The sequence below is a fragment of the Pleurodeles waltl genome, chromosome 9, assembly GCF_031143425.1.
Source record: "Pleurodeles waltl isolate 20211129_DDA chromosome 9, aPleWal1.hap1.20221129, whole genome shotgun sequence".
Classification (NCBI taxonomy): Eukaryota; Metazoa; Chordata; class Amphibia; order Caudata; family Salamandridae; genus Pleurodeles; species Pleurodeles waltl.
In genome coordinates, this window is record NC_090448.1 from 390851823 (window position 1) to 390865535 (window position 13713).

Sequence of the window (13713 nt, forward strand, 5' to 3'; positions counted from 1 at the left end):
GTGTAGGTAGCGACTGCTTCCATGTAGTAGGTGGTGCTGTAGGCTTCTTAAGTTTCTTAGGCACAGGGGCCAAAGTGCTTCCTATTCAAGTTCCTCCTAAATAGTGAGCCTTTTTGTTGGCATAGGAAGTGTGTAAACTTGTTTTTGCTGTGGAGGCGATGGCTTGAGGTCCTTTGGTACAGTAGCTATTTGAGTAAGAAGACGCTGGTGCCTTCAAATACATTATCTTTGATCAGATTGATGCCTAAAGGTGGTGGTGGTTAGCAGCTTTCTTTTGAGGCAGTTTGGGGCTCAATGTAGTACACTCCTTTGAGAGTGATGCTCTTACCCACAATATTTTCCGTTTCTAAGGGTGGGTCTTTACCCCATGCTCATAATCAAGACTTATGAAACTTGGTATCTTCTTTGCTTAGCAGACACACCAACATCAACTCTGAAGGGTTTCCTTGTCTAAGACTTCGTACTACATAGTCCGACACACATTTCCAAGGCAGAGTTCCTGCTAGCCAATCACATCCAATCGAGCAAACAATTGTAATCTTCCTTCGAAAACAACAAACTGAAGCAGGGCCTAAAGTCAGCTCAAGCAAACAACATTATTGGATCCATAACTTAACACGGCCGAACCAGAGGGAAGAAAAAAAAAAAAAAAACTAAGGGTGGAATGGTGCCCAAGTGCATTGTGAGCTTACTGTCTGTACATCCAGTGACTCAAAGTTTCTTAAAAATAAAAACCTATAATGTCTGGGTCAAGCAACAGGATAACGTCACAGAGGTTGAAGCAGAGCTCTTCTTGGAGGCTTTCTCCGATGACATGAAGTGGAAACCTGAGCTATGGAGGCCTCCAGGGCAGTAGAAGAGCTTAGCACTAAACAAAAAAACATCCAATTATCAGCAATGGGTTGTCCGAGAAGTCCACTCTATGTTACTGCATTGTAAAACAATAGGTCGAGACCAAAGCCAGCTACAGCTGCTGGCAGGTGAGACCTAAAAAAAACAGAAAGGAACAGTAAAACACATTTTCAAAGTTGGTCAGACCACTTTCAGAACAACAGTGAATACTCGATACTCAAAAGAGAAATATTCTACTGACATCTGTAAAGCTCTAGGACCATGAAGAGAAATTTAAGTGCATGGAGAAATTATGCCCAACGGTGAGCAAATGAAAGACACTATTCTCAGAACGTGAATTTATATCCCGCTTGGGTGCATACAGCAAACATATTCAGAAAAAAGATTCTCACACAGATCAATGTTTGACCAGTGGTCCTTTATTAGAGAAGCAGAGGCTGAAGCCTACAGTTTTTGTTACAATCCGTACCAATCCGGCAATGAAATTCAGATATAAAAACACAAACACTCAGCCTTGGTAAAAACCTTTACTGGAAAGCTCGCAAAGTTTTATAGCTGAAGAAAAACATTTGTAACCTTCATAATTTCCTCAGGCTTCTCATCAGGAGCAATAATAATATTAATAAAAAAAAATAAAGACAGACAACATCACAAACTAATCTAGCTTTCTATTTCATGTTTACAGCTTCATTTTTTTTTTAAAGGTTTTTAGATTATTTTAACAAAATACGCATTTGGAAAGACCCTTTCTACGATCTCTCCACCTTGCATGTGGCAGTTAGTTTTATAAAATACAAGTGCACAAGGCCACTCCATAAGGTAGGTCCGCTGCTCCCACTCCATCCCTCACACCCGAGGGAGTCCTGCTAAGGAAAAGATGCAAAGCTTTAGGATATCCTAGCCGAATCAAGAGGTGAAACTCACTATGTGTCACTCCCTTGATTCACAAATTAGACCCTATATTAGACTCGGAGATGAAATTCTGTACTTTATTTAGCTCTGCTGCCTTCAAGGAGAGGGGGCAGCGTCCTGAAGTGAACGAGAAGTTTTGCTCTCTGCCATGCAAAATAGTTCATACAAAAAACCAACAATGGCTTAAAAAGAGTTAAGTAGGCCGAAGAGTGGAAAGATTGACTGCCCAGGCACTCGGAATGCAGGATCACACTTTACATTTACTGGCTGTGATTGTAACAGGAGGGGCATGGCCTTTGTTTTCTCCTCTACATAGCATTGAAATGCAAAACAGGGAAAAGCAAGGCCACCACACATGACAGCACACACACACACACACATAGTAAGCGAAATGTGCGGGGTCCAATGGACAAAAATGAAAAGGCTTCATTCAGCTAATCATCTCCTTGCCTTACTTTTCTCTCAACCTCCAACAATATCCTTGGCTGGGCTTACTTGCATCCACCATACATTGGTGCTAAGAGCCTCAGATACCCATGGCAATGAATTCCTTTTTAGGACAAGACATGCGCACAGAGTGAACAATCGCCATGTCATCTTACCAAAATGTCACCTGTCGATTAAATCCCCATCTTCCCAATTAAAGAGCATATAGGATTGTCTCTCAAAGCACAGGCACACTGAAAAGCAGACAAGTATTGTGCTTACACAGTAGTGGACTGATCTGCGCCTGTGTGTATAAACCAGTGTGCGATGGTCTACTGCATTTACATTCTGTCAAAGACGGCAGAAGAGCACGTGTGGACAGTATCCGACCCTTGTATAGTATACAGACTTGTTTCACAAGGCATGGGACCATGCACAAACCGAAAACTGTCAAGGCATGTGATCAGTGGCATATGGCAATAGGCTCCTGCATGCACACTTGTGTTGTACGTAGCTGTGGACAAGACTGGTCCCCTGTGCCGACAGCTTTACATCACAAGGTGCGTAGACAGCTCTGTGTTCATACATACAGGCAAGTGTACTCAAGGCACAGGTTCAGTAGGACGCTCTGGGTTCCTGTGTGTACAAGATACAGAGCAGAGGAGGGTGAAGAGTGCTCCTATTTCTGCAGACACTTACCATATATGCACGGGAGTAGCTGAAGACTGCTTAAATGTCCTGCGAGTAGACTAGTTTCAAAAGGCACAGGAGACCAGCTCTGGGCTCACGCATGCATAGACTAGTGCGCCAAGGCACAGCAGAGGATGCAGGCTGAAGGCACCAGAGCAGCAGCAGTTTTTTTGTGGCCTCCGCTATGTGCTCACTAGTCAAAACAAAGCACAGGGCAGTTAAGTACTACTGTGTACAAAATATTGCTGCTGCTAGATAAGCTGGAGTAATAAACCTCAAATTTCACAAATCAAATTGGGTGTGTGGTCTCAGTCCTCCTTTGTTGTAATAGTATAAAACTGCTTTTCCTTGGCCAGCAAATTAATGTCGGTTAAACAAGATTTACAAAAAAACAGCTATACTGCTTCCAACCCCAGTGCAGAATTCCAGCTGGCGCAACGCGATATTGCCAGATCCCTGTATTCCTGCCAGTTAAAACCATGACATATGCAGGAAAAAAACTGGGTGGTAGGCTCAATTAAGTAAGTATTTTTCTAAGAAACAAGAGACTGTGCCTAAATGCAATAACGGCATAGGTATGGGCCTCCTCTGGAGGATGGACCATTTTGCATCTGCGTGCCCAGGTGGGACCCAATGTCATGGAGTGAGGGAAAGGCACTATGCCTGTTCAGTCATACTGTGCGCATTGGTGTAGCGCGGCGATCACAAACATTTGGGTTACAAATATTTAGCTACGTTTGAAATGCTTTACAGAATTAGACAATTTAATTTTAACAAACGCTTCATAAAAAAAGGAAAATTTACATATTGATCCCCGTGACCCCTCCCCCATTGTCCCCAAGCCTCTAGTTTTATTTCCAGAGGTGGACGGCACAGCGGCACATTCAGCGTTTTTGGCTGAGGAGTGCAGACAAGAGTCTTCACCGGTATCCCTGGTATCCATAATAGTTTCTGTAGTATCGGTCTCGGTCTTGGTAGAAGTTCTGCCACTGCAATGGGAAGAAATTGTAATTTATGTCTAAGAGCAGACGTTCAACATGTCAAGTAACATGAGCACACTTTAATCTCATTCCATCCTCAAGAACTAATGTTAACACAGATCCTAAGGCCAAGATACATTCAAAACTGCAATTCTGGTTAGAAACGACTAACCAATGCTGAAGAAAGGAGAACCTTTTACAATGGTTCAAAAACACTGGTTTCTTCCATAACTTACAATCGTTAAAAAATATATATATGCCTCACAACAAGGATACAGGAAGACTAAATTAAAATAATATAGTTGTAATATAGTTGTCGGTGATGTGGAAATGTTTTGTCCCTAAAAGTGGCCATTAAAAGGATTGCTAGGGTAAGATCGAACAGGCAGATGTAGAAAAAAATAAAACCCACACCACAACACTGCATGGTTTACTATTTCTGAGATGTCTCCCAGCTTGCAGGTTAAGGGGGAAAGGTGTGAACCTCATAGTAGAATGCTATACTTCTCTGAAAAGTAGACAACATTCAGACTTCAGTAAGGAATCATTGGAAGAAATACTTAAATTTTAAAAAGTGAAAGTAGGAAAGGAAAACGTCACTTACCCTTTAAGCATTTGTTTGTAGAATCACATGGAGTTCAAACTCCCGCTATCTGGTGTTGGGCTCCGATGCGTGCAACTTATTTTTCTTTGAAGAAGTCTTCGAGTCATTAAGTATGGGGACTCCACCTACTACTGGTAATGCCCTTGGGCTCCATTGTTAGATTGTTTCTCCACAAGGAGGAAGAATATGGTAATGGAGCGTGAAAATACAAAAGATCATGAGCATGCAAAGATGAAGAAAGGCCATTTCAGCAACCAAAGATTTCTGGAGAGGAGGATGGGCTCATGTGAATCTACAGCACTAAATGCCATTAACTGATGTTTACAGGGTACAATGTTCGGCTTGTGTAGCTGTAGATACTCATGCTGTTTTTAGACTGTAAAGCAGTTTTTCTCTAGGCAGCGGCTAGCCAGAGGATGCTGCAGAAAACTGGAAAAGTGTACACAGTACTGCATGGCCAACGTTAGCATGCCAAGACATCCACACAGTAATGCTTGGTGAACATCTGTCAAGTAGAACAGGCCACTGTTTTTGCATATGTCAGCTATAGGATGTTAGCCAAGAAAGCCACACAGTTCACGATTTTGCCAGTCGAATGGGATCGGAGGACAGGCAACAATTGTTTTTGCTTTAGCATAGCAGGTCTAGGTACATTTGTCCAACCATTGTGCTATTTCAGCTTTAGGGAAAGCATGGCCTTTTTGTGTAGTTTGGGCAAAGAGAGCTTTTGTATCTTATGCAACGGTTTTGTCCTGTCACTGTAATATATCAGGGGCCTTTTTGACATCTAGTGTGTTAAAAGCCTTCTCTGCCACCAACTCTGGATGTGGAAAGAACACTCAAAATTCGACAGTTTGACGGAGTTGGAAAGAGAAGACCAACTTGGGGAGAAATTTGTGGTTTGTCATAAAAAACTAATCCATCAGAGTGAACTTGGAAGAAGGGTTCTTGAAGGGTTAGATCCAGAAGTCCACTCACACGCCTGAGGGAGGTGATGGACATTAGGAAGACTATCGTACAGTAAAGGTGCTACAAAGGGCATGAGTGAAGTGGTTCAAAAAGAGGGTCCATAAGTCTTCTCACCCACGCACACAAAGCCCTCCACAACAAGGGACCGGAATACCTCAACAGACGCCTCAGCTTCTACGTCCCCACCCGCCCCCTCCGCTCCGCTCCGCTGGCCTCGCACTTGCTGCCGTCCCTCGCACCCGCCGCTCCACGGCGGGTGGGAGATCTTTCTCCTTCCTGGCGGCCAAGACCTGGAACTCCCTCCCCACCAGCCTCAGGACCACCCAGGACCACTCCGCTTTCCGGAGACTCCTAAAGACTTGGCTGTTCGAGCAGCGATAACCCCCCTTTTCCCCCCTAGCGCCTTGAGACCCGCACGGGTGAGTAGCGCGCTTTACAAATGCTAATGATTTGATGATTTGATTTGAAGTCTGGTGGAAACTATGCTGAGGTTCCATGGAGGCAGGTGTCACCCTGAGTGGATGACTTAAATCCTTTCAGGAATCCCCTAATGGCTTGAAGATTGACGTATGTTGCTTGTTCTGAAGGTAGGCAGCAACAGCAGCTAAGTGAAGTCTAATGAAGTATAAGTGACGTCTGACATTTGCAAGTGAAGAAGATAACTGATTGCCCTGGACTGCTGCCTTGAGACAGTTGATGTGCTTGGGACCACAAAAGTGCACAAACCTCTTCCATATAGCTGCATAGCAGGTATCACTGTAGGCATGTTTGCTACCTTGAGGATAGACACACTTGAGGTAGGTTAAGTCAAATTCCAAAACCTCAGGAGCCAAATCATAAGATTTAGCTGCTTGGGATTTGGGTATAAGAGCGTGCCATGGCTCTGTGAGAGAAGGTCAGGCCAGATGGGCTGATTCTTGTGAGGGGTGGGATCGAGAAGAGTGGTAGACCAGGGCTTTCTTGCCCAGGTGGGTGCCACCAGGATGGATGTGAGGGATGTTTGACGAAGCCTTTGAGCCACCAACAATAAGGGAGAGGAGGAAAAGCATAGGCAAATATCCCTGATCAATTAATCTACAGTACATTGCCCATGGACTGTGGGTACGTGGAGGTGAAGCTTGGGCATTTTTGGCTGTGGCAAAAAGGCCTCCGTTAGGGAACCCCCAAAGACGGAAGTACTGGACATTGTGCTAGTAGGTGGACTCTGATGGACATTGTGCTGGAGTGCCAACCTCCCAATGCCCTGAGCCAACGCAGACAACTGTGGGGAGTGAGTGCCGCCCTGCTTCTGTAGGAAGCACATGGTGGTAATGTCTGTGTGAAGAACAACTACTCTGTGATGAACATCCAGGTACAGGACCCCATTGTCTGAATGTCCACATACCCTGAACAGTCAAATCTTCCAAGTACACTACCCCGACCACCCCCTACCCAACCTAGTGAGGAAAGCGTCCGTTGTGATAGTCAATTGTGGAACTGGGTCGAGAAAGAGCAAGCCTTAACAGAACGGTGCCAAGTGCAGCCCCAATCAACACTAGATCTTTCCAGTGGCCCTCTGCTTGTAACCACTGTGCAGCTAGGCACTCCTGCAACGGTACATGTAACTTAGCATGGGGAACTGTGGCAATGCAAGAGGCCATCATGCCAAGGATGATGGTGAATTGGGTGTGTGCCAAGCACTGCTGTTCAGTTGTGCTCTTGAACAGTGTAAGGAAATGCCTCCTTGGCATGGTTGCCCCCTGACTTTTTGCCTTTGCTGATGCTATGTTTACAATTGAAAGTGTGCTGAGGCCTGCTAACCAGGCCCCAGCACCAGTGTTCTTTCCCTAACCTGTACTTTTGTATCCACAATTGGCAGACCCTGGCATCCAGATAAGTCCCTTGTAACTGGTACTTCTAGTACCAAGGGCCCTGATGCCAAGGAAGGTCTCTAAGGGCTGCAGCATGTCTTATGCCACCCTGGAGACCTCTCACTCAGCACAGACACACTGCTTACCAGCTTGTGTGTGCTAGTGAGGACAAAACGAGTAAGTCGACATGGCACTCCCCTCAGGGTGCCATGCCAGCCTCTCACTGCCTATGCAGTATAGGTAAGACACCCCTCTAGCAGGCCTTACAGCCCTAAGGCAGGGTGCACTATACCATAGGTGAGGGTACCAGTGCATGAGCATGGTACCCCTACAGTGTCTAAACAAAACCTTAGACATTGTAAGTGCAGGGTAGCCATAAGAGTATATGGTCTGGGAGTCTGTCAAACACGAACTCCACAGCACCATAATGGCTACACTGAAAACTGGGAAGTTTGGTATCAAACTTCTCAGCACAATAAATGCACACTGATGCCAGTGTACATTTTATTGTAAAATACACCCCAGAGGGCACCTTAGAGGTGCCCCCTGAAACTTAACCGACTATCTGTGTAGGCTGACTAGTTTTAGCAGCCTGCCACAAACCGAGACATGTTGCTGGCCCCATGGGGAGAGTGCCTTTGTCACTCTGAGGCCAGTAACAAAGCCTGCACTGGGTGGAGATGCTAACACCTCTCCCAGGCAGGAATTGTCACACCTGGCGGTGAGCCTCAAAGGCTCACCTCCTTTGTGCCAACCCAGCAGGACACTCCAGCTAGTGGAGTTGCCCGCCCCCTCCGGCCAGGCCCCACTTTTGGCGGCAAGGCCGGAGAAAATAATGAGAATAACAAGGAGGAGTCACTGGCCAGTCAGGACAGCCCCTAAGGTGTCCTGAGCTGAGGTGACTAACTTTTAGAAATCCTCCATCTTGCAGATGGAGGATTCCCCCAATAGGGTTAGGATTGTGACCCCCTCCCCTTGGGAGGAGGCACAAAGAGGGTGTACCCACCCTCAGGGCTAGTAGCCATTGGCTACTAACCCCCCAGACCTAAACACGCCCTTAAGTTTAGTATTTAAGGGCTACCCTGAACCCTAGAAAATCAGATTCCTGCAACAAGAAGAAGGACTGCCCAGCTGAAAACCCCTGCAGCGGAAGACCAGAAGACGACAACTGCCTTGGCTCCAGAAACTCACCGGCCTGTCTCCTGCCTTCCAAAGATCCTGCTCCAGCGACGCCTTCCGAAGGGACCAGCGACCTCGACATCCTCTGAGGACTGCCCCTGCTTCGAAAAGACAAGAAACTCCCGAGGACAGCGGACCTGCTCCAAGAAAAGCTGCAACTTTGTTTCCAGCAACTTTAAAGATCCCTGCAAGCTCCCCGCAAGAAGCGTGAGACTTGCAACACTGCACCCGGCGACCCCGACTCGACTGGTGGCGATCCAACACCTCAGGAGGGACCCCAGGACTACTCTGATACTGTGAGTACCAAAACCTGTCCCCCCTGAGCCCCCACAGCGCCGCCTGCAGAGGGAATCCCGAGGCTTCCCCTGACCGCGACTCTTTTGAACCTAAAGTCCCGACACCTGGGAGAGACCCTGCACCCGCAGCCCCCAGGACCTGAAGGACCGGACTTTCACTGGAGAAGTGACCCCCAGGAGTCCCTCTCCCTTGCCCAAGTGGAGGTTTCCCCGAGGAATCCCCCCCTTGCCTGCCTGCAGCGCTGAAGAGATCCCGAGATCTCTCATAGACTAACATTGCGAACCCGACGCTTGTTTCTACACTGCACCCGGCCGCCCCCGCGCCGCTGAGGGTGAAATTTCTGTGTGGACTTGTGTCCCCCCCGGTGCCCTACAAAACCCCCCTGGTCTGCCCTCCGAAGACGCGGGTACTTACCTGTCAGCAGACCGGAACCGGGGCACCCCCTTCTCTCCATTCTAGCCTATGTGTTTTGGGCACCACTTTGGACTCTGCACCTGACCGGCCCTGAGCTGCTGGTGTGGTGACATTGGGGTTGCTCTGAACCCCCAACGGTGGGCTACCTTGGACCAAGAACTGAGCCCTGTAAGTGTCTTACTTACCTGGTTAATCTAACAAATACTTACCTCCCCTAGGAACTGTGAAAATTGCACTCTAAGTGTCCACTTTTAAAACAGCTATTTGTCAATAACTTGAAAAGTATACATGCAATTTTGATGATTTGAAGTTCCTAAAGTACTTACCTGCAATACCTTTCGAATGAGATATTACATGTAGAATTTGAACCTGTGGTTCTTAAAATAAACTAAGAAAAGATATTTTTCTATATAAAAACCTATTGGCTGGATTTGTCTCTGAGTGTGTGTACCTCATTTATTGTCTTGTGTATGTACAACAAATGCTTAACACTACTCCTTGGATAAGCCTACTGCTCGACCACACTACCACAAAATAGAGCATTAGTATTATCTATTTTTACCACTATTTTACCTCTAAGGGGAACCCTTGGACTCTGTGCATGCTATTCCTTACTTTGAAATAGCACATACAGAGCCAACTTCCTACATTGGTGGATCAGCGGTGGGGTACAAGACTTTGCATTTGCTGGACTACTCAGCCAATACCTGATCACACGACAAATTCCAAAATTGTCATTAGAAATTGATTTTTGCAATTTGAAAAGTTTTCTAAATTCTTAAAAGTCCTGCTAGGGCCTTGTGTGTTAAGTCCCTGTTTAGCATTGTCTTTTAGAGTTTAAAAGTTTGTTAAAAGTTTGAAATTAGATTCTAGAAACAGTTGTAGATTCTTAAAAGTATTCCAACTTTTAGAAACAAAATGTCTAGCACAGATGTGACTGTGGTGGAACTCGACACCACACCTTACCTCCATCTTAAGATGAGGGAGCTAAGGTCACTCTGTAAAATAAAGAAAATAACAATGGGCCCCAAACCTACCAAAATACAGCTCCAGGAGCTTTTGGCAGAGTTTGAAAAGGCCAACCCCTCTGAGGGTGGCAACTCAGAGGAAGAGGATAGTGACTTGGAGGACAATTCCCCCCTACCAGTCCTATCTAGGGAGAACAGGGTCCCTCAAACCCTGACTCCAAAAATAATAGTCAGAGATGCTGGTTCCCTCACAGGAGAGACCAACACCTCTGAAATCACTGAGGATAGCCCCAGTGAAGAGGACATCCAGTTAGCCAGGATGGCCAAAAGATTGGCTTTGGAAAGACAGATCCTAGCCATAGAGAGGGAAAGACAAGAGATGGGCCTAGGACCCATCAATGGTGGCAGCAACATAAATAGGGTCAGAGATTCTCCTGACATGTTGAAAATCCCCAAAGGGATTGTAACTAAATATGAAGATGGTGATGACATCACCAAATGGTTCACAGCTTTTGAGAGGGCTTGTGTAACCAGAAAAGTGAACAGATCTCACTGGGGTGCTCTCCTTTGGGAAATGTTCACAGGAAAGTGTAGGGATAGACTCCTCACACTCTCTGGACAAGATGCAGAATCTTATGACCTCATGAAGGGTACCCTGATTGAGGGCTTTGGATTCTCCACTGAGGAGTATAGGATTAGATTCAGGGGGGCTCAAAAATCCTCGAGCCAGACCTGGGTTGACTTTGTAGACTACTCAGTGAAAACACTAGATGGTTGGATTCAAGGCAGTGGTGTAAGTAATTATGATGGGCTGTACAATTTATTTGTGAAAGAACACCTGTTAAGTAATTGTTTCAATGATAAACTGCATCAGCATCTGGTAGACCTAGGACCAATTTCTCCCCAAGAATTGGGAAAGAAGGCGGACCATTGGGTCAAGACAAGGGTGTCCAAGACTTCAACAGGGGGTGACCAAAAGAAAGGGGTCACAAAGACTCCCCAGGGGAAGGGTGATGAGACAACCAAAACTAAAAATAGTAAAGAGTCTTCTACAGGCCCCCAAAAACCTGCACAGGAGGGTGGGCCCAGAGCCTCTTCACAAAACAATGGGTACAAGGGTCAAAACTTTGATCCCAAAAAGGCCTGGTGTCATAGCTGTAAACAGCATGGACACCAAACTGGAGACAAGGCCTGTCCCAAGAAAGGTTCCACTCCAAACTCCCATCCAGGTAACACTGGTATGGCTAGTCTCCAAGTGGGATCAACAGTGTGCCCAGAGCAAATCAGGGTCCACACTGAAGCTACTCTAGTTTCTGAGGGTGGGGTGGATTTAGCCACACTAGCTGTCTGGCCGCCTAACATGCAAAAATACAGACAGCAACTCTTAATTAATGGGACTAGAATAGAGGGCCTGAGGGATACAGGTGCCAGTGTCACCATAGTGACAGAGAAACTGGTTTCCCCTGGCCAATACCTGACTGGAAAAACTTACACAGTCACCAACGCTGACAATCAGAGAAAAGTACATCCCATGGCAATGGTTACTTTAGAATGGGGAGGGGTCAATGGCCTGAAACAGGTGGTGGTCTCCTCAAATATCCCAGTGGACTGTCTGCTTGGAAATGACCTGGAGTCCTCAGCATGGGCTGAGGTAGAACTAAAAACCCATGCAGCAATGCTGGGTATCCCTGAACTGGTGTGTGTGAAAACCAGAGCACAATGCAAGGCACAGGGTGAACAAGTAGAGCTGGAGTCTGGAAGAATGGCCCAGCCTACCAAGAGAAAAGGAAAGTCAGTTGGGAAACCAACTGCAACACAGCAAAAGAAAGGGAACCTCTCTTCTCATGAAGAAGTTCTGCCCTCTGAGGGAACTGAGCCTTTGGAGCTTGAACCTTATCAGGTTGAGCTCTTGGGCCCAGGGGGACCCTCAAGGGAGGAGCTGTGTAAGGGACAAGAAACCTGTCCCTCTCTTGAAGGCCTTAGGCAGCAAGCTGCTGAAGAGTCCAAAGGCAAGAAAAATGGAACACATAGGGTCTATTGGGAAGATGGGCTCCTGTACACGGAGGCCAGAGACCCCAAACCTGGTGCCACTAGGAGAGTGGTAGTGCCTCAGCTGTTCAGAGAGTTCATCCTAACATTGGCCCATGACATTCCCCTTGCTGGACATTTGGGACAAACCAAGACGTGGGAGAGGTTAGTCAACCACTTCTACTGGCCCAATATGTCCAACATGGTTAAGGAGTTTTGCCTCTCCTGCCCCACCTGTCAAGCCAGTGGTAAGACAGGTGGGCATCCAAAGGCCCCCCTCATTCCACTTCCTGTGGTGGGGGTGCCCTTTGAAAGAGTGGGTGTGGACATAGTTGGTCCACTAGAACCTCCCACAGCCTCAGGAAATATGTATATCCTGGTAGTAGTGGATCATGCTACCAGGTATCCTGAAGCTATTCCCCTTAGGTCGACTACTGCCCCTGCAGTAGCCAAGGCCCTCATTGGTATCTTTACCAGAGTGGGTTTCCCTAAGGAGGTGGTGTCTGACAGAGGTACCAACTTCATGTCAGCATACCTAAAGCACATGTGGAATGAGTGTGGAGTGACTTATAAATTCACTACACCCTACCATCCACAAACTAATGGCTTAGTTGAGAGATTCAACAAGACATTAAAAGGCATGATCATGGGGCTCCCAGAAAAACTCAAAAGGAGATGGGATGTCCTCCTGCCATGTCTGCTTTTCGCTTACAGGGAGGTACCACAGAAGGGAGTAGGATTCTCACCCTTTGAACTTCTGTTTGGTCATCCTGTAAGGGGACCACTTGCCCTTGTTAAAGAAGGCTGGGAGAGACCTCTCCATGAGCCTAAACAGGACATAGTGGACTATGTACTTGGCCTTCGCTCTAGAATGGCAGAGTACATGGAAAAGGCAACCAAAAACCTTGAGGCCAGCCAACAGCTCCAGAAGTTTTGGTATGACCAAAAGGCTGCACTGGTTGAGTTCCAACCAGGGCAGAAAGTCTGGGTTCTGGAGCCTGTGGCTCCCAGGGCACTCCAGGACAAATGGAGTGGCCCTTACCCAGTGCTAGAGAGGAAGAGTCAGGTCACCTACCTGGTGGACCTGGGCACAAGCAGGAGCCCCAAGAGGGTGATCCATGTGAACCGCCTTAAGCTCTTCCATGACAGGGCTGATGTGAATCTGTTGATGGTAACAGATGAGGATCAGGAGGCAGAGAGTGAACCTCTCCCTGATCTTCTGTCATCAGACCCAAAAGATGGCACAGTAGATGGAGTGATCTACTCAGACACCCTCTCTGGCCAACAGCAGGCTGATTGTAGGAGAGTCCTACAACAGTTTCCTGAGCTTTTCTCCCTAACCCCTGGTCAGACACACCTGTGTACCCATGATGTGGACACAGGAGACAGCATGCCTGTCAAGAACAAAATCTTCAGACAGTCTGACCATGTTAAGGAAAGCATCAAGGTGGAAGTCCACAAGATGCTGGAATTGGGAGTAATTGAGCGCTCTGACAGCCCCTGGGCTAGCCCAGTGGTCTTAGTCCCCAAACCTCACACCACAG

General features: G+C 46.9%; 1 protein-coding gene across 17 annotated transcripts in view; it reads right to left on the reverse strand.

Moving 5' to 3' along the window:
* Positions 1-1251: 1251 nt before the first annotated feature.
* Positions 1252-13713, reverse strand: part of HNRNPUL2 (heterogeneous nuclear ribonucleoprotein U like 2) — a 59146-nt gene continuing 46684 nt past the window's right edge. For all 17 annotated transcript variants that reach the window (XM_069207055.1, XM_069207050.1, XM_069207057.1 and 14 more), the window contains one exon: positions 1252-3869. In XM_069207055.1, coding sequence (XP_069063156.1) covers positions 3801-3869 — 69 coding nt within the window. In that variant the 3' untranslated portion in view covers positions 1252-3800. The remainder of the gene's footprint in view (positions 3870-13713) is intronic.